Source organism: Myxozyma melibiosi (assembly GCF_037950935.1).
Source record: "Myxozyma melibiosi strain Phaff 52-87 chromosome Unknown BZA70scaffold_10, whole genome shotgun sequence".
NCBI classification, from domain to species: domain Eukaryota; kingdom Fungi; phylum Ascomycota; class Lipomycetes; order Lipomycetales; family Lipomycetaceae; genus Myxozyma; species Myxozyma melibiosi.
This window is the reverse complement of record NW_027042924.1, coordinates 110,623-135,765: the sequence shown is the minus strand read 5'-3', so window position 1 is coordinate 135,765 and position 25,143 is coordinate 110,623. Positions and strand designations below refer to the sequence as shown.

At 52.3% G+C, this 25,143-nt stretch overlaps 9 protein-coding genes across 9 annotated transcripts; 5 read left to right on the top strand and 4 right to left on the bottom strand.

The window, feature by feature from the left end:
• The first annotated feature begins 89 nt into the window (after positions 1 to 89).
• BZA70DRAFT_282041 (regulatory subunit of cyclin-dependent kinase) lies at positions 90 to 786 on the top strand. Its single transcript, XM_064913208.1, has 3 exons — positions 90 to 315; positions 439 to 465; positions 538 to 786. Exons 1-3 carry the CDS (start codon positions 206 to 208, stop codon positions 692 to 694), a joined length of 294 nt encoding a protein of 97 aa, XP_064766796.1. The 5' UTR covers positions 90 to 205; the 3' UTR covers positions 695 to 786.
• An 814-nt stretch (positions 787 to 1,600) lies between these two features.
• On the bottom strand, positions 1,601 to 2,914 carry BZA70DRAFT_290843 (glucose signaling factor 2-domain-containing protein; the record flags this gene model as incomplete). Its single annotated transcript, XM_064914247.1, has 1 exon — positions 1,601 to 2,914. The coding sequence occupies one exon, from the start codon at positions 2,912 to 2,914 to the stop codon at positions 1,601 to 1,603; it is 1,314 nt and encodes a 437-aa protein (XP_064766795.1).
• A 245-nt stretch (positions 2,915 to 3,159) lies between these two features.
• On the bottom strand, positions 3,160 to 5,556 carry BZA70DRAFT_59162 (putative serine palmitoyltransferase 2). Its single transcript, XM_064915242.1, has 2 exons — positions 4,940 to 5,556; positions 3,160 to 4,656 (listed from the first exon to the last, which is right to left on the bottom strand). The coding sequence occupies exons 1-2, from the start codon at positions 5,369 to 5,371 to the stop codon at positions 3,283 to 3,285; spliced, it is 1,806 nt and encodes a 601-aa protein (XP_064766794.1). The 5' UTR covers positions 5,372 to 5,556; the 3' UTR covers positions 3,160 to 3,282.
• A 6,079-nt stretch (positions 5,557 to 11,635) lies between these two features.
• BZA70DRAFT_282007 (uncharacterized protein) lies at positions 11,636 to 12,576 on the top strand. Its single transcript, XM_064913207.1, has one exon. It carries the CDS (start codon positions 11,685 to 11,687, stop codon positions 12,534 to 12,536), a length of 852 nt encoding a protein of 283 aa, XP_064766793.1. The 5' UTR covers positions 11,636 to 11,684; the 3' UTR covers positions 12,537 to 12,576.
• A 2,713-nt stretch (positions 12,577 to 15,289) lies between these two features.
• BZA70DRAFT_282001 (uncharacterized protein) lies at positions 15,290 to 17,207 on the top strand. Its single transcript, XM_064913206.1, has one exon. It carries the CDS (start codon positions 15,357 to 15,359, stop codon positions 17,061 to 17,063), a length of 1,707 nt encoding a protein of 568 aa, XP_064766792.1. The 5' UTR covers positions 15,290 to 15,356; the 3' UTR covers positions 17,064 to 17,207.
• On the top strand, positions 17,204 to 18,476 carry BZA70DRAFT_311936 (HAD-like domain-containing protein). The gene is made up of 4 exons (XM_064914967.1): positions 17,204 to 17,352; positions 17,426 to 17,494; positions 17,553 to 17,644; positions 17,708 to 18,476. Exons 1-4 carry the CDS (start codon positions 17,268 to 17,270, stop codon positions 18,365 to 18,367), a joined length of 906 nt encoding a protein of 301 aa, XP_064766791.1. The 5' UTR covers positions 17,204 to 17,267; the 3' UTR covers positions 18,368 to 18,476.
• On the bottom strand, positions 18,477 to 20,567 carry BZA70DRAFT_281998 (dihydroxy-acid/6-phosphogluconate dehydratase). Its single transcript, XM_064913205.1, has 2 exons — positions 20,259 to 20,567; positions 18,477 to 20,201 (listed from the first exon to the last, which is right to left on the bottom strand). The coding sequence occupies exons 1-2, from the start codon at positions 20,486 to 20,488 to the stop codon at positions 18,638 to 18,640; spliced, it is 1,794 nt and encodes a 597-aa protein (XP_064766790.1). The 5' UTR covers positions 20,489 to 20,567; the 3' UTR covers positions 18,477 to 18,637.
• A 220-nt stretch (positions 20,568 to 20,787) lies between these two features.
• BZA70DRAFT_290838 (RING finger domain-containing protein) lies at positions 20,788 to 21,861 on the top strand (the record flags this gene model as incomplete). Its single annotated transcript, XM_064914246.1, has 3 exons — positions 20,788 to 20,810; positions 20,867 to 21,540; positions 21,599 to 21,861. 3 exons carry the CDS (start codon positions 20,788 to 20,790, stop codon positions 21,859 to 21,861), a joined length of 960 nt encoding a protein of 319 aa, XP_064766789.1.
• Positions 21,862 to 22,063: 202 nt separating this feature from the next.
• BZA70DRAFT_281996 (uncharacterized protein) lies at positions 22,064 to 25,141 on the bottom strand. Its single transcript, XM_064913204.1, has 6 exons — positions 24,641 to 25,141; positions 24,412 to 24,566; positions 24,226 to 24,345; positions 22,705 to 24,171; positions 22,357 to 22,642; positions 22,064 to 22,296 (listed from the first exon to the last, which is right to left on the bottom strand). The coding sequence occupies exons 1-6, from the start codon at positions 24,947 to 24,949 to the stop codon at positions 22,099 to 22,101; spliced, it is 2,535 nt and encodes an 844-aa protein (XP_064766788.1). The 5' UTR covers positions 24,950 to 25,141; the 3' UTR covers positions 22,064 to 22,098.
• Positions 25,142 to 25,143: the final 2 nt, after the last annotated feature.

The following is a 25,143-nucleotide window of genomic DNA, read 5'->3' as shown; positions in this document are numbered from 1 at the left end:
GTAAGTATGTGATTACACTGTGATCAGTTGTGAGTCATGTTGTGACCCAGAAAAGCAGGAACCGCCAAAACAAAAACACAAACACCGTCGCTCTGACGCGTCTGCTCTTCTCCTTTCCATTCCTGCTTCCTCTTCATCTTTTGAACACTCCTCATTCTCCTATTCGAACAGTCAGCGGTTGGTTCTTCTTCCTGTCAGTCAGCAAATGGATTCAAAGGCCAGGCGCGCCAAAGTCCCGCAGCAGCCGCGGATGCTCACGGAATCTGAGAGAGCGCGGTTAGATGAGTTTCAAGATCTGATTCATTACTCCAGTCGGTGCGTCTTTTCTTTGTTTGTTGTGTTTGTTTGTGTTTGTGTGTGTGTGTTTGTGCTTGTGCAGCGCATGTACTGCTGACTCGGACTTTTGCGTGTCGGACTCCAGCTAACCTCCACCAACAGATATTCAGACGACCACTTTGAATACAGGTACCCCCATCCTCCCTTCCCTCACCATCCCACGCGCAAACAAAACTAACCTCCATCTCTCCTTTGCAAAAGACACGTCGCGCTGCCGAAAAACATGCTGAAAGTGATCCCAAAGGACTACTTTGATCCCGAAACCGGCACCCTGCGAATCCTGCTCGAGGAGGAGTGGCGCGGGCTTGGAATCACCCAGAGTTTAGGATGGGTGCATTACGAAACGCATAGTACGTGAACACATAGAGCTGAGGTGAGAGAATGCATCGAATTGAGCTAACTTCCTTCCTCTCGCGTTATAGCACCGGAACCGCACATTCTGCTGTTCAAGTATGTCCCATGTCTTCATTCTCTCTCTCTCGCATTGTAAGACTAACCTCCTCCGCAGACGCCCACGAGAATAAGCTCATCCTCCAATCGAAACATACCACACATTAATAATCAAGAACCAGAATCAGCAAACACCCAAACAAGCAAATACCCAAAGAAGAGGATCGCACCGAGAAGATGGAGACAGGACTAGTATGAGTGCACGAGTTGGATGCGAGAGACTGCTGGAATACAAATGCGCTGGAGGGTTTTGTTGTTGTCGTTAGCGATAGTTGTCTATTCAGGTTGCAGTTTGTATGTACATCCATCGTATCAATGTCTAATTCATTCTCACTTCCTTTAACCCGCCTCCATCTCTACACCAGCAAATCTATCCACGATATATATATAAGTTCTATATATAAAACTATGAATACAATCAAACGAAACAGATGAATAAAATAAACAGAGATCAAAGACTTGATATATACCAAACAAGTAGACAGATACACTAATAATGTAAACAAAAAAGATACAGAAAAAGAGGAGCTGGAAAGAAACCCGAAAGACATAGGTAATTAAAATACATGAATTTCCAATTGCAAACGTCAACCGTCACTGCAGAGCCCCCTAACTAGATTGATAAACACACATAGTACAAATAACCAACAGGAAATAGAAAAGCAAACGTATTTTTGGGACACACGAAAACAGATTGGAGAGTAACAATGACGATAGGATGAAACTGAATAGCGCAATGCAGAATAGAAGAAATATGTAATCAAAAAAAAAAAAAAAAGACAAAATATGCGCTGCTTGTTTTTTTAGGTAGTCTCTACTCATTCTTCTTCTCCTTGAACGTCTTCATATAAACATCAGGACGTCCCTCCAACATCTTGCGCAGCTTATACTGCACCTCGACCTCCTTCGACGGCGGCACAACCGGACCGATCCGCCGCCAGTCCTTGAGCGCAACCGCAACAGTGTCGCCCAGCTTCATGCGCCGCGAAATCTCCGCCCGGCGGTACTTTGTCAGCTTCTCTTCGTAGTCCGCGCCGAGCTTCACGAGCACGGCTTCGGGGTCAATGCCTTCGAAGGGGTCTTTGCGCACAGGCGCAACAGGCGTCGTGGTGTCGGCCTTGGGCGCGGCATCGCTCGAGGTCGTCACCGCCGACGCTTCCTCCTCGGTCTTTTCGGTCTCTGCCTCGACGGTCTTCTCGGCCTCTTCGACAGCAGGAGCAGGAGCAGGAGCTTCCTCGGGGATAGGCAGGACCTCCGACTCGGGGCGGACATAGCCCCAGGGGGTATCGAACCCCTCACCGCGACGGAGCGAGATACCCGCGGTCGAGAGCGACATCAAGATGCCCTTCTCGTAGGCCTTGACGGCACCACCTGCCTCCTCGATCTTGCGCTTGCGGTTCTCCTCGCGCCATTCCTCGGGCGTGATGCGACGAGCGCCGGTCCAGCCGATTGCGCGGAGCTGGTCGGCGGTGACGTCCGGCGCCTCGTGGAACGGGTTGACCGAGGTCGGGTTGTATCCGCCAAAGAAGAAGACGAGGAAGATGACGGAGCACTTGAGGACGTGGAAGACAAAAAACACAATGTCGACGATCCAGTCCGACGAGCCGTCGTGCTCGTCCGCGGGCGCGTCCGGGTCCGGGATCTCGGGGAAGAAATGCTCGTACACCCGGTTTCCGATCGCAAAGAGCGAGATGCCGGGCGTGGGCGTGAACCACTCCGGCAGGTCGGTGTAGAGCCACAGCAGCAGGATGCCGACGACGGCCACCCAGCGGCGGGTGTGGGTCTTGAAGATAGGCACGAAGAGCTGGCCTTCGCGCGCGACGTCGCAGATGCGCTTGGTCTCGTCGATTGGCGTCTCCTTGCCGCTGTGCTCGAAGAGCAGCGCGCCCTCGCTGGTGTAGAAGCCGGGGTTGGTGGAGAGGTGGAAGCCGATGGGTCGTCGGTGGAAGAAGAAGGTGGGGGAGAGGACGAGCGGGAGGGTGTCAAAGATCGAGTAGAGGATGGAGACGGGCTGGTCGCGGGGCAGACAGAAGCAGTAGTCCTTCTCGTTGTCGCCGTTCAGACGGACGTAGATATCAATCAGCCGGTCCTTCTTGGGGGCCTCGGCGGGCTTCTGGTCTTCAGACATGCTTGGGGAGAGGCAATGGCAGTGAGAACAACACGAACAGGCTACGAAGAGGTATACAAGCACGAGACAGCAGCTGCAAGTGAGAATAGACCGGGGGATAAGGTGAGGGCGAAGGTGGAGTAAGAAGGAGGAAGTGCAGTCTGTGCGGTTCAGGATGGTGTTTTGGTGGGGCGGCGGTGGTCGAAAGATAGCAAATCGGTTCCGCGGCTGTGCCTCAACTGCGCCGCCGTCGCCGCGTTTGTGCTTCTTATCTGCGCCCCACCGCACCCGACTCATCTTTGTCTGTGGACTAGTCGTCTGATGATTGCTATTGTAGTTGTTTGTAATTGTATAGTGTAATAATGTAATGTGGCATAGATAACGTCTCCCTACTCGTCCAGCATATCTCTCTTACAATCCATCACTCCCTTCCGAATCACGTCCTCGAACTTCCAGCGCGGGTGCTCGCTCGGCCGGAACTTGAGCATCAGCATATCTCCAATCTCGTCGCACGCCCGCAGGATCCGGTCCAAGTCGTCCTTGTTCAGCGACGACGACATGCAGAACCGCGCCCGCGACTTCACCAGCGGCGTGGCAGGGTACCCGACCACCACAATCGCAATCTTCCGCTTCAGCATCTCGTGCGAAAACGCTGGCATCTTGGCCGGCGAGTAAATCATAAGCGGGATGATCGGACTGTCGTCGTGGCCGTACACAATGAATCCCAAGCGCTTCAATCCCAGGCGCAAGTACCGCGAGTTGAACGCGATGCGCTGCAACCGCTCCTCGCCCTCGCCAGGCACAATCTCGCCAATGATCGTTCGCAGCGCGCCCTCGATCTGTCCCAGCAACGGCGGCGACATCGTCTCGGCGTAGACGTACGCCATGTTGTCGAGCTTGAGCCGGTCGATGATCGCCTTATCGGCCGCAATGTATCCTCCCGCGGCGCCAAACGACTTTGTGAACGTGCCCATCAGGATATCGACCTCGTCCGGCGAGATGCCGTAAAAGTCGCAGATTCCGCGGCCGTGCGGGCCGATCGCGCCAACAGAGTGCGCCTCGTCGGCGAAAATGTAAAACTTGTATTTCTTCTTGAGCTCGACCAGTCGCGGCAGGTTCAGCATCGTGCCTTCCATCGAGTACAGGCCCTCGACCACAATCAGGATCTTCTTCCACGGACGGTGCGTGCGCGGCTGGCCCTGGCTGATCTGCTCGCGCAGCAGGCTCTCGAGATCTTCCATGTCGTTGTGCTTCATAGTCTTGATGACGGCGCCCGAGAGTCGCGCGCCGTAGCGGATAGAGGCATGATTGAGCTCGTCGGAGATGATGAGGCAGCCCTTGGACACCAGCGACGGCAGCGCGGCACCGTTAGTAGCGTATCCCATCGAGAAAATCATAGAGGCCTCTTTGCCAATGAACCGGGCCACGAGTTCCTCAGTCTCGACGTGCAGGTCGGTCGTGCCGGCCTCTGCGCGCGGGCTCGCGGTCGACGTGCCATAGCGGTGGATAGCCTCCTCGAACGCGTCGACACACTGGCCCTCAGACTGCGCAAAGCCGAGGTAGTTGTAGGACGAGAGGTTGAGAGCTTCGGTTGTGGTGCCGGTCAACTTGAAGGTCGAGTTGTAGTCGCTCGAGGTGCGGTCGAGCAGGGTGAGGTAGCGTCCGGGGACGTCGATTGTCGGTCGCGAGAAGCAGTCGTCGAAGCGCTCTTTGAGGCGGCGGACGTAGAACGAGTCAAAGTCTGAGGTTAGAGGAGCATATCCCTAGAGACGCGTTAGTGTGAGTGTTTGTGTACGCGGGCAATGCATGAACGCGCGCTACTAGAACCCAACGCAGAAAATGCTATCATAAAGCAATTCAACATAGACAACAACAGCCACATAATTATAATACAACAAACAGCACAACAAACAACAAACAACAGCAAAACAGTCGGGGGTGGCGCGGTTGAAGATGCATTGATGACGGCGCATTTGGTGGCGTCTGACGGGTACACACAAACACAACCACGATAAACAAACATCAAAAAAACAGAGGAGGACCTACGTTTCGCTCGATGAGGTGCTGATATTTTTCCTTCTTGAAGCGCTTGCCGAAAAAGTCGCGGACGTGACCAAAGATGATGAGGATGAGGTAGGAGATGTAGGTGGTGAGGAGGTAGAAAAGAGGCGGCTCCTCCTCGATAAAGTCAGGGAGCACGCCCTTTGCCTGCTGCGAGACGTGCAGATGGGAGGGATGCACAAGCGGCCCGAACTGCGCGTGGCGACGCTTGAGCTCCTGCGGGGAGAGGTTCGCGGACGCCTTTGAGACGGCTGAGGCGGAGGAGTAGGAGAGCAGGCCGAGCGAGGGCGCGGCAGGGTCGGCAGTCATGTTGTTGGGCGACGACGCGGCGGAGGAGGAGGCCGAGCTGGAGGGCAGCTGTATCTGAGCCTGAGCCTGCGCAAACAAAGAAGCCAGTTTTGTTGGATTTGACGGCATTGATCGGCGCCGTGGCGAGACGAGGGTGTGGACGAGGTGTGGACGGGGAAGTTGATGAGATGGGGAGGTCGGAGAGGAGGACGCGAGAGGGCTTTCAGGCACAGGCTTCCTGCCGCTTTGGGTCGTGGTTAGAGTGTCACGCTAGTAGTCACGTGGGCTTAGGTAAGGGATTATGTGTGCGGTGCGTAGTCATGTATTATGTAATGTGCTGTCTGAGAATAAGTGTACTCAAGGACGGCGGTGAAGAATGCATTACTGGCGGTTGTTGATGCTGGCTGATATTGAGAACAGACAGGGAGAGACAAAGAGGATATGTGTCGCCGGGAAGTCCGAGTGCTTTGCAGATCAAAGAGAAGAGCAGGTAAAGAGAAAACAAAGACCCTGCAACCGACAATCAACACCCTGGCTACCTCTACCGCATCCTTCCCTGCTGCCCAACAAACCAGCAACCAAGAGCGAGACGGCTGATCGGCAGGCCTCCGCGATAACGCGCAGAGGAAGCAGAAGGCGGTAAACAAACCGCGGGTGCGGAAATAGGGTTAAGATTCTCGCTTAGCAGTTTATATTAGGGTGCCTGATTTGATGATCTAAAGTTCATTCGTGACGTCAGTGATTTGACTTATCTTCCGACGGGGATGCGGATGGGTTTGATCTTGACGTGAGGGAGGAGAGGCTATGACGTTGTGTGGCAAAGCTGTAGTAGAGGCAGCAGCAGCAGATGTAGATGAAGTAGTGTCGTGGTAGTGATAGTAGTGATAGTAGTAGTAGCAGCAGCAACATCAACATTAACACCAACATCAAGACAACCCGCATTCGTCATCCAAAGAAACCCACACGCACCAACGCACAAACGCACAAACACAAACACAAACACAAACACAAACACACACATCCATCGTCCCATGCACAACTAACAACAACAAACAAACGGAAACAGGAGGGTGGCGGGAGCGAGGAAGGGATGCGCCGCAGTTGCCAGAACGTGTTCAGCCCCCTCCTCCTGCTCGCCTCGATTAGCTCCGATCGTGAGTCCGAATCCGAAGGGTGCGTCCCTCGTTTCTTCTATATTTGTCCGGCTGCTTTGTGTTTTGTGGTGAGTTTGTGTGTTTATTTGTATGTTGCTGCTGCCGTCATCTTTTTAATACTCCTGCACCACTCCAGATGATGTAAATGCGATAATCTAGATCTGTCTATCGTTATATGACCTCTTAAGACCTCGCATCTGATGCGGTGGCTGGCTCAGATATATTAGACCCATGTTCATACTCAAGCAAAAAATCATCATCTGTATATATTCAGAATACAAATTTCATTCATCTAAACACTCAATCCACACACCGCTGGCTGGCTGTACCTGGCCGTGCGTGGCGGTGAAGCCTTTCATACTTGCTCGTCCACCTAAAAAAAACCACCCACCCACGCGCACGCTCGCCTCTAAACCTTGATTGCGCTGTCTTATGACCCGGCCATGTGCTGCGGGGAACAATACGGCGAAAGCAAAGGGATATCAGCTCTGATTAGAGCACCTACAGATTCAGTTTTCTTGAATCTGCGGTAACCCGATCGCTGCAGACTCTGGCTGCTGCTCTTAGCTGCATGCATCCGCACGGCAGCAGCTGCGCATCCTCTCTCGATCGCTTTTGACTGCTGACAACCACACGGCCCTCCAATCGCGCCCTGCAGCAAGCTCCGGAGCACACGCACATGCACACACATACATACTCAAAACGCACAATGCTGATGCCATAAAAGGCATCAAACGCTCTGGTTATCGCCGGAAGCCCCGGGGCCCGTGCGGCGTTGTGGCGTAATGAGCTTGCGCGTGTTTACGCAGCCACGGATCGCGGAGGCAAGAATGCGGGCTTTGTTTGTGTGTGTGTGGTATCGGATGTCCAGAGACTAGGAAACACCGGTGAGGAAAGGGAGAGCAAAGGGACGGGGGTGTACGTATGCGTAACGGTCTGTGGTTTTCGACTAGGAAGCACAGGAGTCGTACGAGCCGAGGAGGAGTAGTCTAACCTGGGAAGACATAAGAGTGCAGCAAGAACGCATTGTTCTCTACCTTCTTTTGAGCATGTTGAACAGAAAACTAGGATACAGTAGAAAACAGAACTAGAACTAGAGACCAAACATGAAAGAGTAAAAACAGAGGATTTCCAGAGAATTCAGGAGACTCCTGCAACAAACCAGGCTGAACTCGTTGTGGCTCGTGTGTGGCTGGTGGGGGGCACACAAACCCGCTCGGCTGAGCTCGGTCCAGTCGTCCTCGCGCCCTGGTTTCACGGCTCGGACTGAGGGTTGAGAGGCCTAGGGCGTCGGCGTCTGCGTTTGCGTCGTGGTTGTGGTTGTCAGCTAGACCTAGTGCCGTGGGGAGAGGGAGGGTGTGTGTTCGTGAGTGTGTGTGTAATAAGACGGTGAGTGTGATGCTGTAGAACAGCAGCTATTTGTTGTTATAATATATCGAGAATATAAGCAATGTTATATAAACCTCGGAGATCAATCTGACTGCTATTCTTACCAGAAAGGAGGATTAACGTGGAGCACGTCGCAAATACCTTAACTGGTAAGGCACTGAAGCCTGAGCTCGGGTTCGCTTGCAACCACCGCCCACCTGTCTCGAGCCCTCTACTTTTTTTTTTCTTTTACAATGAGTTATAAGTTACAGATGCTGACTGCTTGTTAATTGAATAATGTATCACGTTTTATGTGGTGGTTGACGGCTGAACTGCTGTTCTGTTATATCACGGATATTTTGGGAATATTTTATTTTCGTGACGGTCCCTTGGATCCGAGCGACCGAACACTTTCCGAATCCGTTCAGCTCTGGTTTTCACATTCTGCGCGGGCTGCGCTCAGTGACTGTGAAGTAGATCTGATATATTAACAGAAGAGTGTTGAGTTATAAAGAAAAAAGGGGATATAGAGAGATTTATTAGCAGCAGGAATGTCTTAGCGATAGAGTAGAGAGACAGTTAATAGTCGCGACAATGTCTGAACTAATAGTTTACCGAGCTACAAAAACAAAACTGCTCCACCAGTCGCCAGTCACCGCCCAGCTCAATCAATCACACGGCTATTCTCAAGCCGGCAATACTCCTCATATTCATAAATAGCAGAAGAACAGGATATGCAGAGAGAGATAGCACGAGAAAGTAGAGATGTCACGTAGACGGATGTAGTAGTTGAGATGAAGAAATTTATGTTTTGAAGATCTGCTGTCATCACCCTGGACGAGAGTTTATGCCTGGTCTGACCGTGTGTGTCTATGTGTTTTTATTATCTGACACGATAGAGATCAATAGTGCGATAGAGATGATAGCAAGCGGTAGCTTTCAGATAGAAGGAATAGAGAATGAGTAAGGCTGGCTGGCGACCAAAAGCAGAAGGCCTAGCTAACTGACAGGTTCGCTAGAGCGATACTGTCAACCCAGATCAAGAAGATCAAGCGCAGGGCAGTGAAGTAAGTAAGTAACCTAAGCAGCAGAAGAAACTTTTGCGGTTGGTTCTGTCACCGATCGGTTGGGGACGGGAGCGGGCAGCAGAGAGAGAAAAGCGGTCCGAGCAGTCGGCCCAGTTCGAGGGAGAAAGTGCTCATGCTCTTTCTAATCAATGCTCGAAGCGGAAGCTGTTCTGTTAAAGGAATGAAAGTTTTGCTGGGAGTAGTTAAGATTGGCGATGTTCATCAGATGTTCTGATTATGCTTGTGTTTTTTGAGAGGTTTACAACAGAGACTATACGATAAGAAGGCAAGAAGGTCTTTTCTGTATTTCTCAGCAGGACAGAGCTGGATCCAGCAGCTGCAGAAGGCAGCCAGCTAAAGAAACGGCCAAGGCAGGCAGTCTCCGGGATTTCAGCACGTGTGGCTAGTGGCTTTGCTTCCGTACTTCACGATGCTGTCACTCCGTTCATCACCTTGAAGCTCAGCACTCTTTAGTCTTGTTAGTCTTTTTGGTCTGTCTAGTCTGTTTTATTGTTCGGTCAGAGAGTACTTGTCGCGTGCCAGTGCTGCTACTGCTGGCAGAGAAGAGGACAGCGGTGGTAAGTAGTCCATGGCTGGCCTCGGATTCGCGTTCGGCTGAACACGAGCTGTTCCAACTCTCGCCGCCGATTTATTGATTATCGCACCTCAGAGACCCATGTCTGCTCCCTTCCGCGCCCGAGTAAGAAGAGAGTAAGAAGACAGCAGCAGCTACAGAGTAGAGTATTAATACTTAACAGGACGACAGGCTACTCAATCTGGATCCGAACTCGAATAATCGCGCTCTTCTTGCTCTTTGACTGCAGAGCAGTTGCAGTGTGCCCGGCATGGACGGCTAAGTGATGGACGGCCAAGTGGTCTGCCCGCACTGCCCACAAATATGCACACGCGTGCGATCCCCCCGTTGGCTGTAACAATATTTGAAAGCTGTATTCTATAACAACTATACTATTATCATTATATCATTACTATCGCAATCATTCTACCACAGTTATTGCAAAAGAAAACAGAGACTCGGAAACTCCTCCGGTTCGATGACGCAACAGAGTTTCTATATTTGGCCGGGTACCCGGCGGTATCCTCAGCCACAGCCATATGCAGTACACACCAGCCACAGCCACCAGTCTCACAAGCAAACTTTCTTTTGCTCCTCCTCAAACCTGCTGCGTCTTCCTCAACTCTCCTTCTTTTCTCCATCTCTTCTTCCTGTCCTTCTTCTTTCTGTCCTTCGTCCTCCTCCTCTTCGTCTTCTTCTTCTTCATCTTCCTCCTTTTTCTCTTTTTCATCATCATCTTCTTCTTCTTCTTCTTCTTCTCCTCCTCCTCTTCTCTCATTCACTCGTTTCTCATCTCCCTCCCCGATTCACCACCTCGCATTCACATCCACCCCTACTCCTCTGCCTCCTCCTCCCATTGCATATCCTTCTCTCCTCTCCTCCCCTCCTCTTATCCTCCTCTGCCCACCGTCCGGCATGTTCTGCGCCTAATCTACTCGCCTCCTCCCTCCTCCCCGTAAGTCCCCTCCTCTTCCCTTCCTGACCTTCTCCTCCCCCAAGATCATCCCAACTCTGGCTCTCCGACTCCAGAAGTTGAAGCCAAAGAGTTGAAGACCTCAGGAGCTGCTATATCTCCTCTATCTTCTTTCTCTTCTTTGATCTCTGCTTCTTCTCATTCAAGTCTTCTCTGCTGCATCCAGCCTTCCATAATTAGCCGCTGACTCCTCAGATCTAGTCTTGTCTATTTTTATTCTCAAAAATAACAAGCCCTACCCCTTGATTACCACTCCGACCTGATCTGGAGAAAGATTCAATAATCAACATCATCTTTCTCTTCTAATATCTAACTCCTTGCATTCTCTCACCGCCATATCTCACCGTATGTTGTTGTCAGGCCGTTCTTCCCACCCTGACCTTGCAGCTAACCTTATAGCCTCACCCAGATGGCCACCATTCAGTCCCAGCCGGCGCCATATATCATGCCCACCACATACGCCCCGGCTCCTGTCGTCACAGACCACCGTCGCTACTCGATCAGCTCTGCCGTCACCTCCCCCGCCTCCCCCTCACCATCTGCACAACTGCCCGCTCCCAGCAAACCGGTCCGGCATGTGCCTCACTCGCCCTCATTCCGTCAGCTGCCTTTTGCTGGCATGCCGCGCTCCGCCTCGCCCGTGACCTCGGTCCAGCCTCAGGCGCCTCCCGCCGGTCAGGCATACCTGCCGCAGCAGTCCCAGCGGTACCGAATGGGCCACCATCGCTCTGAGATCTCGCTCTCTGCTTCGGGCCGCAGCGTGAGCATGCCTGTCAGTTCGAGCTCTGCATACTCCTCCCCTTCCCCTTCTCCTACTGCTTCTTCCTCTTCCTCTGCTATCTCCCATTCCCGCTCCAATTCAGTCGCCTCAACCTCTTCTTCATCCTCGCCCACCGTGCTTGATCAGACTTACACCTACAATGCGCCTCCCACTCGTCCCACACTACCTTACTCCAACTCTTTCTCCCACCCACCCCAGCAGCAGCAGCAGCAGCAGCAGTCTCACTCTCCGATCTACGCACCTGACCAGTCGTACTACCAGTACCAGCGCCAGTCAATGGCCTCCGCATCTGTCCCGCGCTCTCTCTCCCGTGCATCGACAGCGGCTTATAACATGGCACGTACCTCGTCGCCTGTTCGTCAGCCACTTTCGCGACCGGCCTCTGTGCGCTCGTTTTCGGCGCCGGAGGAGCACTCGCAGCTGCGCTACAACTCGTCGTCTACCTCCTTGTCATCCATGTCTTCGTCTCCCAAGCCGTCGTCGTCGTCTTCGTCTTCGTCGTCTACGGCGTCGCGGACGAGGGAGATGAGCACGGCCAGTGCTCGTCAGCAACACTCGCGCCAGCCGTCGACCGACAGCGTAGCGACCACTGTCTCGACCTCGTCGACGTCGAGCAAGACGCATCGCCGCAACGCGTCGTCGTCGACGGTGTCGGATTACGAGCGCAAGAAGGCGCTCAAGAATCTCGAGACAAGTCCGACGGATCAGGATCGACTGGGTCCGCGGTTCGCCAACGACGACAAGGAGACTAAGAAGAAATCGCGGTTCAAGAAGATGCTCTCGTTCATTGCGCCGCAGCAGCAGTCGTCGACGACAGCCCCCGTCTACGGACCTCCTACGCCGGTGTCGTATATTGTCACTTCTACTTCTACATCTCCCGTGAGCACGAAGAGCATGAATTCTTCGATTCCGGCTCCGTCGCGAACGTCATCACACGACAGCCGCCGCTCGAGTCGCGCGGTGGATTCAGTCGACGTGATGGAGTATAACTTTTTGAACGAGTCAATCTACAAAAAGCAGGCGACGGCGGGAAGCCAGCAAGAAGCCGAGGACGACGACGACAACACGTCGATCCGGTCGACGGCCTCGTCGGTGTCGAAAGCGCTGCGGCGGTTCTCGACCGGGCTCTCGTCGCGGCGGCCGTCGAAGGTGTCGAGCATGTCGAGCTTGAATAACGGGTCGTCGTCAAACTCGAGCTCGACGGCTAGTAGTGTGCGGGATAGCGTTGTGATTGCGGACGAAGGCGAGGATGACGATGACGCGTCGCAGTATGAGACTGTGCGGATGTATGAGCCTGTGAAGAATCCTGCTGTTATTCCAAAGAGTATTTTGAAGAGTATGTGTGTGTGTTTGTTCAGATTCGGAATGCGCTGCTAATATCTTATTATGTATAGATCCCCATCAAGGACAGCAGGTACCGACGCCTAGTGTCTCTCCTGCAGCGAGTGACGCGTCAGACTCGTCGGATAGCACGTCATCTGGCATGACGCAGGAGTCGTTCGCCAACTCTCATTCGTCATCCTGGACCTCTCTTGCTCTGAGCAACAACTCTCCCTCCCCGACCTGCAACGAAGACTCTGTGAAAGAAGCCGCGAAGCCGTCGACGAAAGAAGAGGGCGCGGCGGTGCAGTTCTCGCCCAACATCCGCATCTACTCGACCTGGAACAGCGGAGAGTACGATCGCAAGATCCCTGATCCGGTGCCGTACCACACGTTTCCGATGTGGATGATTTCGCAGATCAAGGAGGAGATTAATAACTACAAGAGCAATGAGATGGAGATCCACGAAGAGTCAAAGTGCTTTACATGCTACTATTGACTGTAACTCTCTGAGTTTTTTTTTATCCTGTTTCATAATAAGTGTGTGTGTGTTGTGTAATTGTTTGCGTTTTCTGGTATTGCGTTTTCTGCATTGATCATTTACACGGTTTGTTTTCATCTCTCTTTTTTCTATACGTATGACCTTGTTTCTATCCTTCTTGTTTTATACTCTCTACTTTTTATCTTTCGGTGTCCGGATTTCCCTTCCATTATATTCCTAATCTGCTTTTTGTGTTTTTGCATTGTTTCCGTGTGCTTTTCCACAGCTCTTAATTCTTGGTTTTTCTCTTTTTTTCTTTTCAACCTGTGACGGATTCACTCACTCTCCTAATATCTATCTATACACACGCTTCATCTTTTCTTTTTTTTTTGTTTGTTTGTTTGATCTGGGTTTTGGCAACACTTACAAGAAAAAAAAACAGGAAGCAAGCAGCAGGACGACGGCTTAATCTCTTAATATTAATACTATTCAGATCGAGAGTGAGCAAAGCGAGCGAAAGTGAAATACATACAACAAATATGACAGCAACTGTTAATAATCTACTTTATCTTTATTCTTCATTCTTTGTTTTTTTGAGATGGCTCTACATATTTCGTCAATACACTTGTCGTATCCTATCTGATTGACTGCAGATCCGCAATCAGCGATTACAGTTTTACATCTTCAAACTCTAATTAGATGAGTTTATTAGCTTACCAAATTAACCAAACCTAACCCAATGAGTATATATTTAAGGTTTTATTGCGAGAGCTTCGTGCGGATGAGTTGGGTGGACCTGCTTCTGGCACACGTGAGTTTGGTTTTAGGAGATGGGGGGTGAGAGGTGGGTGGTTGGGGGAGGTGGAGGGGTGGTTGGGGGATGTTGGAGGAGAAGGAGAAGAGGAGGGAGGTGTAGAAGGTGAGGATTGTGTAGTGAGTGCGTGATTTCATGTTCGGAAGCGGAAAGGAAATACAGCAGAAGACTGCAAAATCGTAGATGATGATTTATCGCTCAAACTGCTGCAGGAACATCTTGTCCGTGCACAAGTCTTCGAAAACCTACGTCGTGAAGACGGGTGTGAGTGCGAAGAGAGGTAAAGAGACAAAAGAGTGAACGGAGGGAGTGTTGGTTAAGCTTTGGTTGCCTTTTTTCACGTGCGAACACCCTGGTGGACTTCCACCGGCCCTCATCGACGGTGGATACTACCTCAACAGAGTGAGTAAATACAACTATTTCCTGTAGAACATCAAATAGAGAGCAAAGAAGATGAACGAGAAGAAGGCAAAGAAGGCAAAGAATGGTGCAAGATTGCCTGCTCCGAACCGACGAACGCGGTGGCGACTGTCTGTGTTGAAGTTTCGGACTCGTCGCCGTCGCCACCCGACGACAGCGCTGCGCTGCACCTTGCTAGCTGTCCCTGACGAGAGTGAGAGAGATGACGACACAGGATACGAGAGCAGCAGCGGCGATTAAATCTTCGTCGTAGAGATAGATTGCGGTGGTGCAGGTAATCTGGTACTCAGAGCAGACCCTGCTCTTATCGCTCCCACTCCACGTCCAGCCGCGAATTTTTCATTCATATTAGTAATAACTAAAAACAAACCACTCATTCAAACATCCTCGGCTTTTGCGTGCTTATCAGCCGTAGAGGCTCGATAGCAAAGTGATTGGGAATAGCGTTCAGAGGTAAATAAAGATTCCTCCCAACGCGCGCGTGCGTCGCGGATATCTGGCCGACTACCAACCCACTTCCCGACTCCCTTTGCTCTCTTCATCGGCCTCTACCCTGTCTCTTCCCTGTCGCTGCCTCAAATCTCACGACTAGAGCCCGCTCATCCTCATCTCCTCTCTGTTTATACTCCTGCCTGCTCATGACGAGCCCATGCAGCTCAGGGCTGCGTAACCTGTCTTCCGATAACCACCCCGACCTCCCCCATCCAACCTCCTCCAGCCCGCGCGCTGAACTCTTCGGCCTCCCCGTCGAACTATACTGGAAAATATGCTCTCATGTGCGCTAGCTATCTCTTCTTACTATCCCCCGGCACAGCTAACACATCCACAGGTCGCAGACTACTCCTTCCTCAACAACTTATCCCTCACCAACCGCAAGTTCCACGAGGCCACCTTACCGGAGCTCTACCGCACCGTCAAGATCTCCGCGCTCTCGCCTGACTCTCTCGCGCAATTTCTCGCGTTACTCCCCGCGCGCGCTGAATTAATCCGCCGCCTCACAATCTGCACTCCGTCTTCCGGAGCCACTGCTGCTGCTGCTGCTGCTTCTTCTTCTTCACCGCCCGCTCCGCTCACAGACGCCGCGCAACTAGACCTCATCGCGAACGCGATTCGCAATCTACACCGCCTGCAAGCTTTCGAATGGAACGCGTGCAAACTCTGCATGCCAGCCGACATCCTCTCGGCGATCTTGCTCCTGCCCGACCTGCGCGCCTTGCAGACCTGCTCTATCCCTTCGACTACATACGCGCCGCCGCCGTTCCAGCCGCGGCTGAGGTCGCTTAGGATCCTCAGGCTGAGGTCGTTGGATGAAGCGCGGACTGTGGCGGGAATTCTACATGCGTGCAGGGATACGCTCGCGTGCATCAGCATCCGCGTTGCGGAGAGAGATGATTTAGCGGACAATGTGATCAACGATCTCGAGCCTCGACTATGGAACCCTGCTCCTCAGAACGAAGACGACGGAGACGAAATAGACCTCACGACGACGAACCTCAAATCCCAATTCCTGCATGTCCTGCTCACGAATCCTTCCTCGTCTGAACCGCTAAAGCTGAAAATCGAATCGCTCGCGCTGTTCAATTTCCCGCGTCTGAACCTCGACTTTCTCTCCTCGATCGTCCGGTTCTCGGGCTTACACACGCTCAGACTGGATACCATGGACAACCAAGTCCTCTCGACTCTGTCGCGGGATACCGTCCTTCCACCGGTGATGAAAGTGCTCGATCTGACGTTCGGCAAAGCCGCGTTTCCTCTCGCACCGACCGCAGCCACGCCCGAGCCGCCAGCGCATGAAGGACAGCCGAGCGAGATCGAGAATAGGCCGCCGATGATGAGCACGCTGCTGCGTGATCTGCGGGCGGTGGAGAACCTCAACTTGAAGTTATTCTGCGAGCCGTTGACGGAGGGACGCGTCATGTCGGAGTACATCGCGCCGTGGTTGCTATCACTAAATAGCAGCAGCAATAGCAACAATATCAATGCAAGAGAGAAGCATAGGTATCATCAGTATCACGCGCACCATCATCATCTCCGTCATCTCCGCCATTCGCAGCGCCGACAAAGTCAGCACGATTCAAGGCGCCACACGCAGACCCACCGACGGAACCAAAGCACATGCACGGCCTGCGCGGCCGCAGCAGCAATAGCAACACCATCTACACCGCCCGTGCATCTGAAAAAGCTCTCGATCCACATCTGGTCGATAGCAGCGGGCCAATCGATTGCGCTCGCGCCGTGGTCACTTCAAGACCTGCAGACGCTCGCGACCTCTGCGGCAGGCAGACACATCCGGTCGCTCGCGATCGACTTTTCGCGGCACGTAATCGCGTTCGAGGATCTCGTTTCGCACATGCAGAAACTGCCGGCGCTGCAGCACCTCTATCTGAACTACACGCCGACGACGTACTACGGCATGGGCGTGTACGACGTTTGTCGGCGGCAGGCGACGATCTTGAAGGCGGCGTTGCCGGGTCTGGAGTTGTTGTGGATGAACTCGATCGAGCTCGTGGTGCCGATCCGGTGTAAACGCAGTCCGAGTCCGTCGGTGTCTGAGAGTAATCCGCGTTCGACGTCGACGGCGTCGAATAGTGGTGTGTCGACGCCGGTGGTGACGGAGCGGTCGGTGGTTAGATCTGGCGGAGTTGATGGCGAGGCAATTGAGCGGTTAGCGACCGAGGGACTTGTCAGCAACGACGACCATCACTCGATTGACGACGACGAGGAGTACGCTTATGACGAAGAGTTTGAGGATGATTATGAGGAGGAGGAGGAAGAGTATGAAGAGACGGCGGGGTACGATGAGCACTTTGGCGACGAGTTCTTTGCCGATGATAATAATTTCCACATTTTTGCGACGAAGCTGTTTTAAGTGGCTTTGTTTGTATGTATATATGTGTATAGTCATACCATAATGTAATGTTGTAATATTGTGAACAGTGTCAATAGAAGCGGATATAGGGTTTAGATAAGTTAACCACAGGCTTTACCCTCGGTCCTCCCCACGCTCTTCCCGACACAGTCTTCACCAAGCACTGTTATACTATAACTCAGACATAGAAAGAGAGAAATAGACATGGCTGGACCAGCAAAGATCACGACCAAAGAGCAAGTCGAGGAATTCCTGAACTCGTATGATGACTTTCTGTTTGACTGCGACGGTGAGCACTACCACTATCGATACCGCATATCTTTTTTACGACAATTTGTGCTGACGAGACGGGGTTTTGTTAGGTGTTTTGTGGCAGGGAGATCAGCTCTTGCCTTATGCTGCTGAGACTTTAGATCTCTTGCGTTCGAAGGGTATGAATTGAAATACTTTGGTATATATAGTGCTCGCAACTGACTATCTGTATTCAAGGCAAGCGACTCATTTTCGTGACGAACAACTCGACGAAATCGCGTCAGGCTTATACCAAGAAGTTTGCAAAGCTTGGAATCACCGTCACTGCCGTATGTCTACTATCTCATCTTTTTTGAGCTCAATTGATCTATGCTGACTCGACTGGACTACAGGAAGAGATTTTTGGCTCTGCGTACTCGTCGGCAATCTACCTCAGCAAAGTGGTCAAGCTGCCTAAAGACAAGAAAGTGCTCGTCCTCGGCGAAGCCGGTATCGAAGAAGAGCTCGCGAGCGAAGGCATTCAGTACGTAGGCGGCACCGACCCTTCTCTGCGCCGCGACATCGCCCCCGAGGACTACGACAAGATCGTGCCGGACCCGAGCATCGGCTGCGTTCTCTGCGGCCTCGATCTGCACATCAACTACCTCAAGCTCTCGATGGCGCTCATCAACCTGCAAGTCCCCGAGACGATCTTCCTCGCGACAAACATCGACTCGACCTACCCGACCAACGGCAAGCTCTTCCCCGGCGCAGGCACAATGTCGGCCCCGCTCATCCTCGCCTCCAAGCGGCAGCCGATCTCGCTCGGAAAACCATCGCAGGCAATGATGGACTGCATCAAGGCAAAGTTCGACTTTGCGCCCGCGAGAGCCTGCATGGTCGGCGACAGACTCGATACAGACATGCGGTTCGGCGTCGAGGGTGGGTTGGGAACTCTGTTTGTGCTCACCGGCGTTAATACCGAAGCAGACGTGTTGGCGGCGGATGCACCGGTCGCGGTTAAGAACTACATGTCGAAGCTGGGCGATATCTACGAGATCCTCAAGAACTAGTTCTGTTCGTTTTTGTGTTTGGATAGGTATAGATTATAGAATATTCCTGCCAGTCAACTATCTTGCTGGTCTGATTTTGTCTGCAGAAATATATTTTAGAAAATCAAGTCTACATTACATGTATCGTCATTATTTCAAGTCTTTCATTCTACCAACCGCACCAAAAAACTAATAAAGAATCCCCCACATGAGAAACGTAAAGACAAACAAGCGCCGATTTTTTAACTTTTTGTCGAAAAGAAGAAGAAATAAAGAGAAGGATTACCACATCTATTTATCAGTAACGCATCCCTCACTGGCGTTCGAGACGCTCTTTGCGTACTTGTACAGAGTTCCCTTGTTATATCTCAAAGGCGGCGGCACGAACTTTGCCCGTCGCTTCTCAATCTCCTCCTCCGGGACATTCCAGTCAATCACGTTTCTCTCCGAGTCAATGACAATCTCATCGCCATCCTCGACCAACGCGATAGGACCGCCGTCCATAGCCTCGGGCACGATGTGTCCGATCAGGAAACCGTGCGAACCACCGCTGAATCGGCCGTCGGTGAGAAGAGCAACGTCCTGGCCGAGTCCGGCGCCCATGACGGCGCTCGATGGCTTGAGCATCTCGGGCATGCCGGGACCACCTTTTGGTCCCTCGTAGCGGATGATGATGACGGTCTTCTCGCCCTTCTTGATCTCGCCCCGCTCGAGCGCGGGAATGAGGTACTCTTCAGCGTCAAAGACCTTGGCTTTGCCCTTGAAAACAGTTCCTTCCTTTCCAGTGATCTTTCCGACCGATCCACCGGGCGCAAGACTGCCCTTGAGGATCTGCAGATGGCCGGATTTCTTGATCGGGTCCGAGAACGGCTTGAAGATCTTTTGGTCCTTGGGCAGGTCCGGGAACTTGGCCACGTTCTCGGCCAAGGTCTTGCCGGTGACGGTGATGGTCTTGCCGTCGATGACGCCCTCGTTGATGAGGAACTTGAGCACGGACGGGGTACCGCCGAGCGCGAGCAGGTCGGCCATGACGTACTTGCCCGAGGGCTTGAAGTCAGCGAGCATGGGGGTCTTGTCAGACACGGCCTGGAAGTCGTCCAAGGTAAGCTTGACGCCGACGGAGTGGGCGATGGCAATCAAGTGCAGGACGGCGTTGGTAGAGCCACCGGTGATGGTGACGTAACGCATCGCGTTCTCGAACGCCTCTCTGGTCATGATATCAGACGGGCGCAGACCGGTGCGCATGAGGTTCTTGATCGCCTCTCCGACGTCGATGCACTCCTGCAGCTTCTCGGGGCTCTCGGCCGGGAACGAGGACGAGCCGGGGAGGGTCATGCCCATGGTCTCGGCAGCAGAGGCCATGGTGTTGGCAGTGTACATGCCACCGCAGGCGCCAGCACCGGGGCAAGCATGTCGGATGATATCAGCACGGGTAGGCTCGTCGATGGTCTTGGCGAGGTACTGGCCGTAAGCCTGGAAGGCGGAGATGACGTCGATGTCGGTGTCGGGCATGCAGCTCGCGCGCCCGGCCTTGATGGTGCCACCGTAGACCATGATCGAGGGGCGGTTGACGCGGCCCATGGCGATGAGCACGCCGGGCATGTTTTTGTCGCAGCCGGGGATCGAGATGTTTGCGTCGTAGTGCTGGCCCATCATGACGGTCTCGATCGAGTCGGCGATGAGATCGCGGGATTGCAGCGAGTACCGCATGCCGGCGGTGCCCATCGAGATACCGTCCGAGACGCCGATGGTGTTGAACTGCAGGCCCTTAAGACCGGCCTTCTCGACGCCTTCTTTGATGCGGAAATTGAGATCGAGAAGGTGCATGTTGCACGGGTTGCCGGAGTACCAGACACTGGTGATGGTTAGTGAATATAACTCACCCCACATTCATCACAGCGATCAGACGTACCTCGAGATGCCGACCTGCGCCTTCTGGAAGTCCTCGTCGGTGAAGCCGGTAGCGTAGAGCATAGCCTGCGACGCGCCCTGCGACTTTGGCAGCGTGATCTCTGCCGAGTATTTGTTCAAGTGCTCTTCATCAAACAGCGTCTTTGCCGAGCCAAAATTTCTCCGCAGAGGAGCAGCGGTCGCCAGCCTCCGCGCGAGAGCCGGCTTTGTGGAAGAAGTGAACCGGAGCATCTTCTTCTTGTGTATTATTCTGAATGAACGAGCTGACGGAGTAGTGTTCCTGGTTTACTCGAGTTGATCCAGTCCTGATCCTGCACTAAACAAGAACGAAGAAAAAATCTGACTGAATTACAATTAGTCAACCGCTGGTAGGCCGCTCGAACGCCGCACTGCTCGGCGCCGATATCGGCATTGTGAAACCCCTCAGAGTTCTATTAATGAGGTAATTGGGGGGGGTTTACTTCTGCTTCACTACCCAGCGGTCTCTTCACCAGATATCAGATTAGATCAGACAGATCAAATACAGCACAATGACGAGACATTCAAAGAACAAGTATGCTCCACCATCTTTATACATCCACTCTCTCTACTCCCTACTAACTTCAACAGCACAGCCTCCCCCTTCTTCACAGCCTACGAACGCTCCCTCCTCACCCAATACGGCAAGCAACGCAAACGGCTCACCGCAGACTCCTTCCGGGCCTTCGACGCCTGCCACCTCTGTCTCATGTCTGCGCGCGACCCCGTAGCATGCCCGACAAAAGGCCACATCTTCTGCCGCGAGTGCATCATGGAGAACCTGCTCGCCCAGCGCGCAGAGATCACGGTCAAGAACGAGGAGATTGCCGCTAAGCACGCCGAGATGCTGCGTGCGCAGCGCGAGAAAGAGCAGGACGAGCGGGAGAAAGAGGTTCGGAAGTTTGAGTCACTGCAGTCCGGAATCAAACCATCTTCCTCCACAGACGAACCCGGCGCGAAACGCAAACTCGACCCGGGCGACCACGAGCGCTCTGAATCAACGACCGCGATCATCTTAGCCTTACCTCCTCCCACATCGTCGAGCAGCAAAAAACAAAAACTGCAAGACAGCAGTACGGATGAGCCACCGCCAAAACTCGTACCGTTATGTCCTGCCTCGGATCCAGAGGACACCCACCCGCTCTCGCTCAAAGCTCTTACACCCGTCAACTTTGAGACGCTCAAGGACTCGGCTACGCAAGACTCGAAAACTCGAGTCTGTCCTTCCTGCTCAAAAGCATTCGGCACCGTCCTCGAAGCCTACCGTGAGTTCTTCTATTACTACTATTTGAACTTGGAACTCGACACTAACGACTAGAAAAGTCGCAAAACCATGCGGCCACCTAATCTGCAAAACATGCTTTGAAAAAGTCATGAAGCCAATGCACCCGGGCGAGCAACTCCTCTGCTACGTCTGCCAAGCCGACCTATCCCCCTCTCCATCCTCCTCATCATCATCATCCAAGAAGAACAAAAAGAATAAAAGCGCGGAAAGAGGGCTGATTTTCCTTCCGCGTGAGGGGACTGGATTTTCCGCTGGTGGAAAAGCGGTGGTCGAGAAAGCAGGCGTGGCGTTCCAGGGTTGATTTTGCACACAGAAACGCTCGGCTACACTACATTCAGACAGACACATCGAGTATACCTTCTCGAAACTAATATAAATGTACATTACTCTCTCGATCAACTAAAAACTGGCTTAGCTAGTTCAAAACATCCCATCGTCATCCGACAAGTCAAACGCTTGCATTTGCTCCTCCATCTTCCGCAAAAGATGCTCCAACGACCGACGAGTTTTACTAATAATATTAGACCTAAACAGCGCGTTAGCTCACACCCATATTCTCAGTAAGATTGTTGAAAAAGCAGACGTACTCGTTCTCAATCATTTCTTTCAGATTTTCAATCTTCGCCGTTCGAAGTCCTGAGATCATCAGTTGTGAATTGCGCTTGCTGGTAATATCCTGCGCCTTTCCATCCATCGAACTCGTCATCGCCACAATCTTCTTCGCCTGTAACGTAGCCTACACAAACACAAATTAGTCTCTTAAACCAATCACACAGAATAAAGAAGGGAAACTCACAGATCCAGACCTAGCTTTCAACCCCGCCTTCTGCTCCTCAACTTTACCCTTCACCCGATGCAGCTCCTGGATCCACTTCACCTCCACATCACTCAGCGGCAACGGCTGCGTCTCAATCAGTCGCTTGTAGATCTTATCCGCGCGCTCGTTCAGCGCTTGTTGGCGCGCGAGGATCTCGTTCACTTGTGCGTTCACGGCCGTGTGAGATGATGAATTCCCTGATTTTTCGAGAATCTCGCGTAGTTTGCCTAGTTGGCGGTCTAGTTCGCCTCTTTGCTCCATCAGCCTAGATAAAAATAAGCCAAGTCAGTACTTTGAACTAGAAAGTCAACAAGCGATACTACCCACCTCCTCTGCAATCTCAATCCAACACTCTGCGCATTCCTCATCTCGCTTCCAACAACCACAGCCGCCGATCCCAGAAACCTCAGCGCCTCCTCCGAAACCTCAACCGGTCTCTCTGTCATTGAAAAATTCACACTCCGCCGATTCCGCGCCAGCGCCGCTTCAAGCGTACTACTGCTCGCCAGCGCACTCGTCTCAATAGGTACCGGATTCATCAGCGGCTGGTAAATCGGTTCCGCGCTCGATTTCGAAGGCGGGATTGCTTTGCGAAGCGGGCTTCCAGGAACGTTGGGCTGGGTCTCTGATCCGTCGCTGTCCACAAAGACTTCCACAGATCCAGTGCTGCACAGAGTAATCAGCACATCACCAAAGAACGCATCCGGAAGAAAAATCGCGCCCAGACTACGATCTCTTCCGTTACTGCTGCTGTTCAAAAGCGTCTTGACCTCACTCTTTGGCTTACCCCCCTTTTGCAAAAACAGCTGCTGCAGTTCGGGCTCAGAGTGTGCGCTCGCGAGCGCTTCGGAAAGCTTCCTCTTCCACTTTGATATGTCCAGCTCCACTGCCCGATGTGCGCTCATCAAAAGCACGGTATCGTTTCCGGCTTTGGAGTCGACAAACCAGTACGTGCTCTCCTCAGCAGCCGGTTTTGATCCAAATTTCGCGCTGCTGCCAACTTTCAGTTGTAAGCTCTCCAGAGTCTGTATAACAGGCTGCTCAATCGCACCCAATCTCTCCTCCTCGTCGCTGTAAAGCGCGGAAAGGATGGACGACTCCCACAGCGCCTCATTGGGCGCATCTTGCAAGAAGATATTCACTTTCCCTCGCTGGTCAACAGTCAGCAGCACAGTCAGATCCTCGTCCACCTCCAGTGTCGTGATATCACAGGACGTAGATCCGTAAAGCGACGCCGGGAACAGCATCGGTCGCAGCGGACCTTGCAATTTGACCACATGACGACTCGTGTCTGGACGTTCGAAAACACACAGATCAGCTGGATCGCCGTATTTATTTATCCGCGGCGCGATCTTTGTCGACAGCGACGCAGTGTTACATTGCCGAGTGACTTCAGCGACCCAGGTGACTTGTTGCCGACGCCTAAAACGCTCGATCCTGGCGGTTTCTTCTCGCGACGACGATGAGGGTGACGAAAACAGAGTGGTGGTGATGTCGATGTCGGTATCGCGATCCTCGGCAATCGCCCATTGCAGCATCAGGTTTATGCTCTCGCGTTCAATTGCGCAGTAGCGCGGGATAAACGGTGCGAGCACGCAGATGTCGCCTTCAGATGATAAAACGTATAAAGACATTGTGCCCAGGCCTTGCTCGGGGACGCCGAAACACATTGAGACCATCTCCATACAGTCGTCGTCGAGTAGTCCAAACGTGCTTGCCCGGCGATCCTGCTGTGGCGCGCCGAACTCGAATACCTGCTCGGGCTCGTCGTAACTGTAACTAAGGTCGAACATTCTACATGATGTCAGTATCTTGACGCGAGCGTAGTTTTGAGATAATGACACATACCTCAACACATTGTCAGAGCAAAGCACAATCAGACAATTGTCCTCTTTAGAAAGAGGATGCCATAATGCCATTTTGATTTTCAGATCGGCGCTGAAGACCGCCTCTCCCACCGCACGATGCCTGCTCGTAGTTCTTGTCAGAATAGCCCACGCTTATAAATTGTAATAAAAATATTTGGAAACACACCGTGAATGCAATCGGGTCTCTATAAGTTTGGAAAATCCAGGTAGTGGAAGAACGCAGGTTAGGATATTTTGATCTCCAATGATTGCCATCAAAGTACCTGTCTCGTTGATCTGTAACCTCCTAACGACGAACTCGATCCGTGGTATATTCAGGACCTACATTATCAACATAAAGTCAGTCTGAGCATTCTCCAAATCTTCATCAGACAAAAGAACGCGTAAAGGCGCACCTTGTAAAACCTGAGCGATTTGGCGTCGCGCATAGTCACGCAGTCGACACATCTAATCTGGCCCTCGACGACGACAAAGAGCTCTGACCCGCGGATGGCAATAATGTTCTGCACGAGATCATCTGTGCCGCTGCCGGAGAGTGTCGGGGTGCTGTTTGTAGCGGGGAATAGAGATGATGTTGTTGATGTTGATGATGGTGTGGGAAATGTGAGCGCTAGAGATGGTAATGAACTCGAGGCTGCTATTCCAGAAAAGATCGGATGGCCTGAGATCACGCTCTGCAGTCGCGAGTCCTTTATGAACCCCATCTTTTGTGGTTTCAATGCAGACAGGAGAAGGAAGTTGTTGTGAAGGTCGGATGGAGATGGGAGAGCGAGGGTGGAGGATTTGGATTTCGATGTTTTTTTCGCGTTTAAGGTTAATCTGCCAGGAACGAGGATAAGTTGATATTGGAAATACAGCAACCATCTACTACTGACTACAACTATTAATACTTCTACTA

Bases quoted from the DNA above. Each gene is read 5' to 3' on its own strand.
- BZA70DRAFT_311936 (XM_064914967.1), top strand. From the start codon at position 17,268: ATGGCTGGACCAGCAAAGATCACGACCAAAGAGCAAGTCGAGGAATTC. The intron at 17,353-17,425 runs GTGAGCACTACC...GGGTTTTGTTAG, and splicing joins CTTTCTGTTTGACTGCGACG to GTGTTTTGTGGCAGGGAGAT. The intron at 17,495-17,552 runs GTATGAATTGAA...TCTGTATTCAAG, and splicing joins AGATCTCTTGCGTTCGAAGG to GCAAGCGACTCATTTTCGTG.
- BZA70DRAFT_59162 (XM_064915242.1), bottom strand. From the start codon at position 5,371: ATGCCGTCAAATCCAACAAAACTGGCTTCTTTGTTTGCGCAGGCTCAG. The intron at 4,657-4,939 runs GTAGGTCCTCCT...ACGCGTCTCTAG, and splicing joins AGCACCTCATCGAGCGAAAC to GGATATGCTCCTCTAACCTC.
- BZA70DRAFT_281998 (XM_064913205.1), bottom strand. From the start codon at position 20,488: ATGCTCCGGTTCACTTCTTCCACAAAGCCGGCTCTCGCGCGGAGGCTG. The intron at 20,202-20,258 runs GTACGTCTGATC...AACCATCACCAG, and splicing joins GCGCAGGTCGGCATCTCGAG to TGTCTGGTACTCCGGCAACC.
- BZA70DRAFT_282001 (XM_064913206.1), top strand. From the start codon at position 15,357: ATGCCAGCCGACATCCTCTCGGCGATCTTGCTCCTGCCCGACCTGCGC.
- BZA70DRAFT_281996 (XM_064913204.1), bottom strand. From the start codon at position 24,949: ATGGGGTTCATAAAGGACTCGCGACTGCAGAGCGTGATCTCAGGCCAT. The intron at 22,643-22,704 runs GTGGGTAGTATC...ATTTTTATCTAG, and splicing joins GGATTGAGATTGCAGAGGAG to GCTGATGGAGCAAAGAGGCG. The intron at 22,297-22,356 runs GTGAGTTTCCCT...GTGTTTGTGTAG, and splicing joins TGAAAGCTAGGTCTGGATCT to GCTACGTTACAGGCGAAGAA.
- BZA70DRAFT_282007 (XM_064913207.1), top strand. From the start codon at position 11,685: ATGAGCACGGCCAGTGCTCGTCAGCAACACTCGCGCCAGCCGTCGACC.
- BZA70DRAFT_282041 (XM_064913208.1), top strand. From the start codon at position 206: ATGGATTCAAAGGCCAGGCGCGCCAAAGTCCCGCAGCAGCCGCGGATG. The intron at 316-438 runs GTGCGTCTTTTC...CTCCACCAACAG, and splicing joins CTGATTCATTACTCCAGTCG to ATATTCAGACGACCACTTTG. The intron at 466-537 runs GTACCCCCATCC...CCTTTGCAAAAG, and splicing joins GACGACCACTTTGAATACAG to ACACGTCGCGCTGCCGAAAA.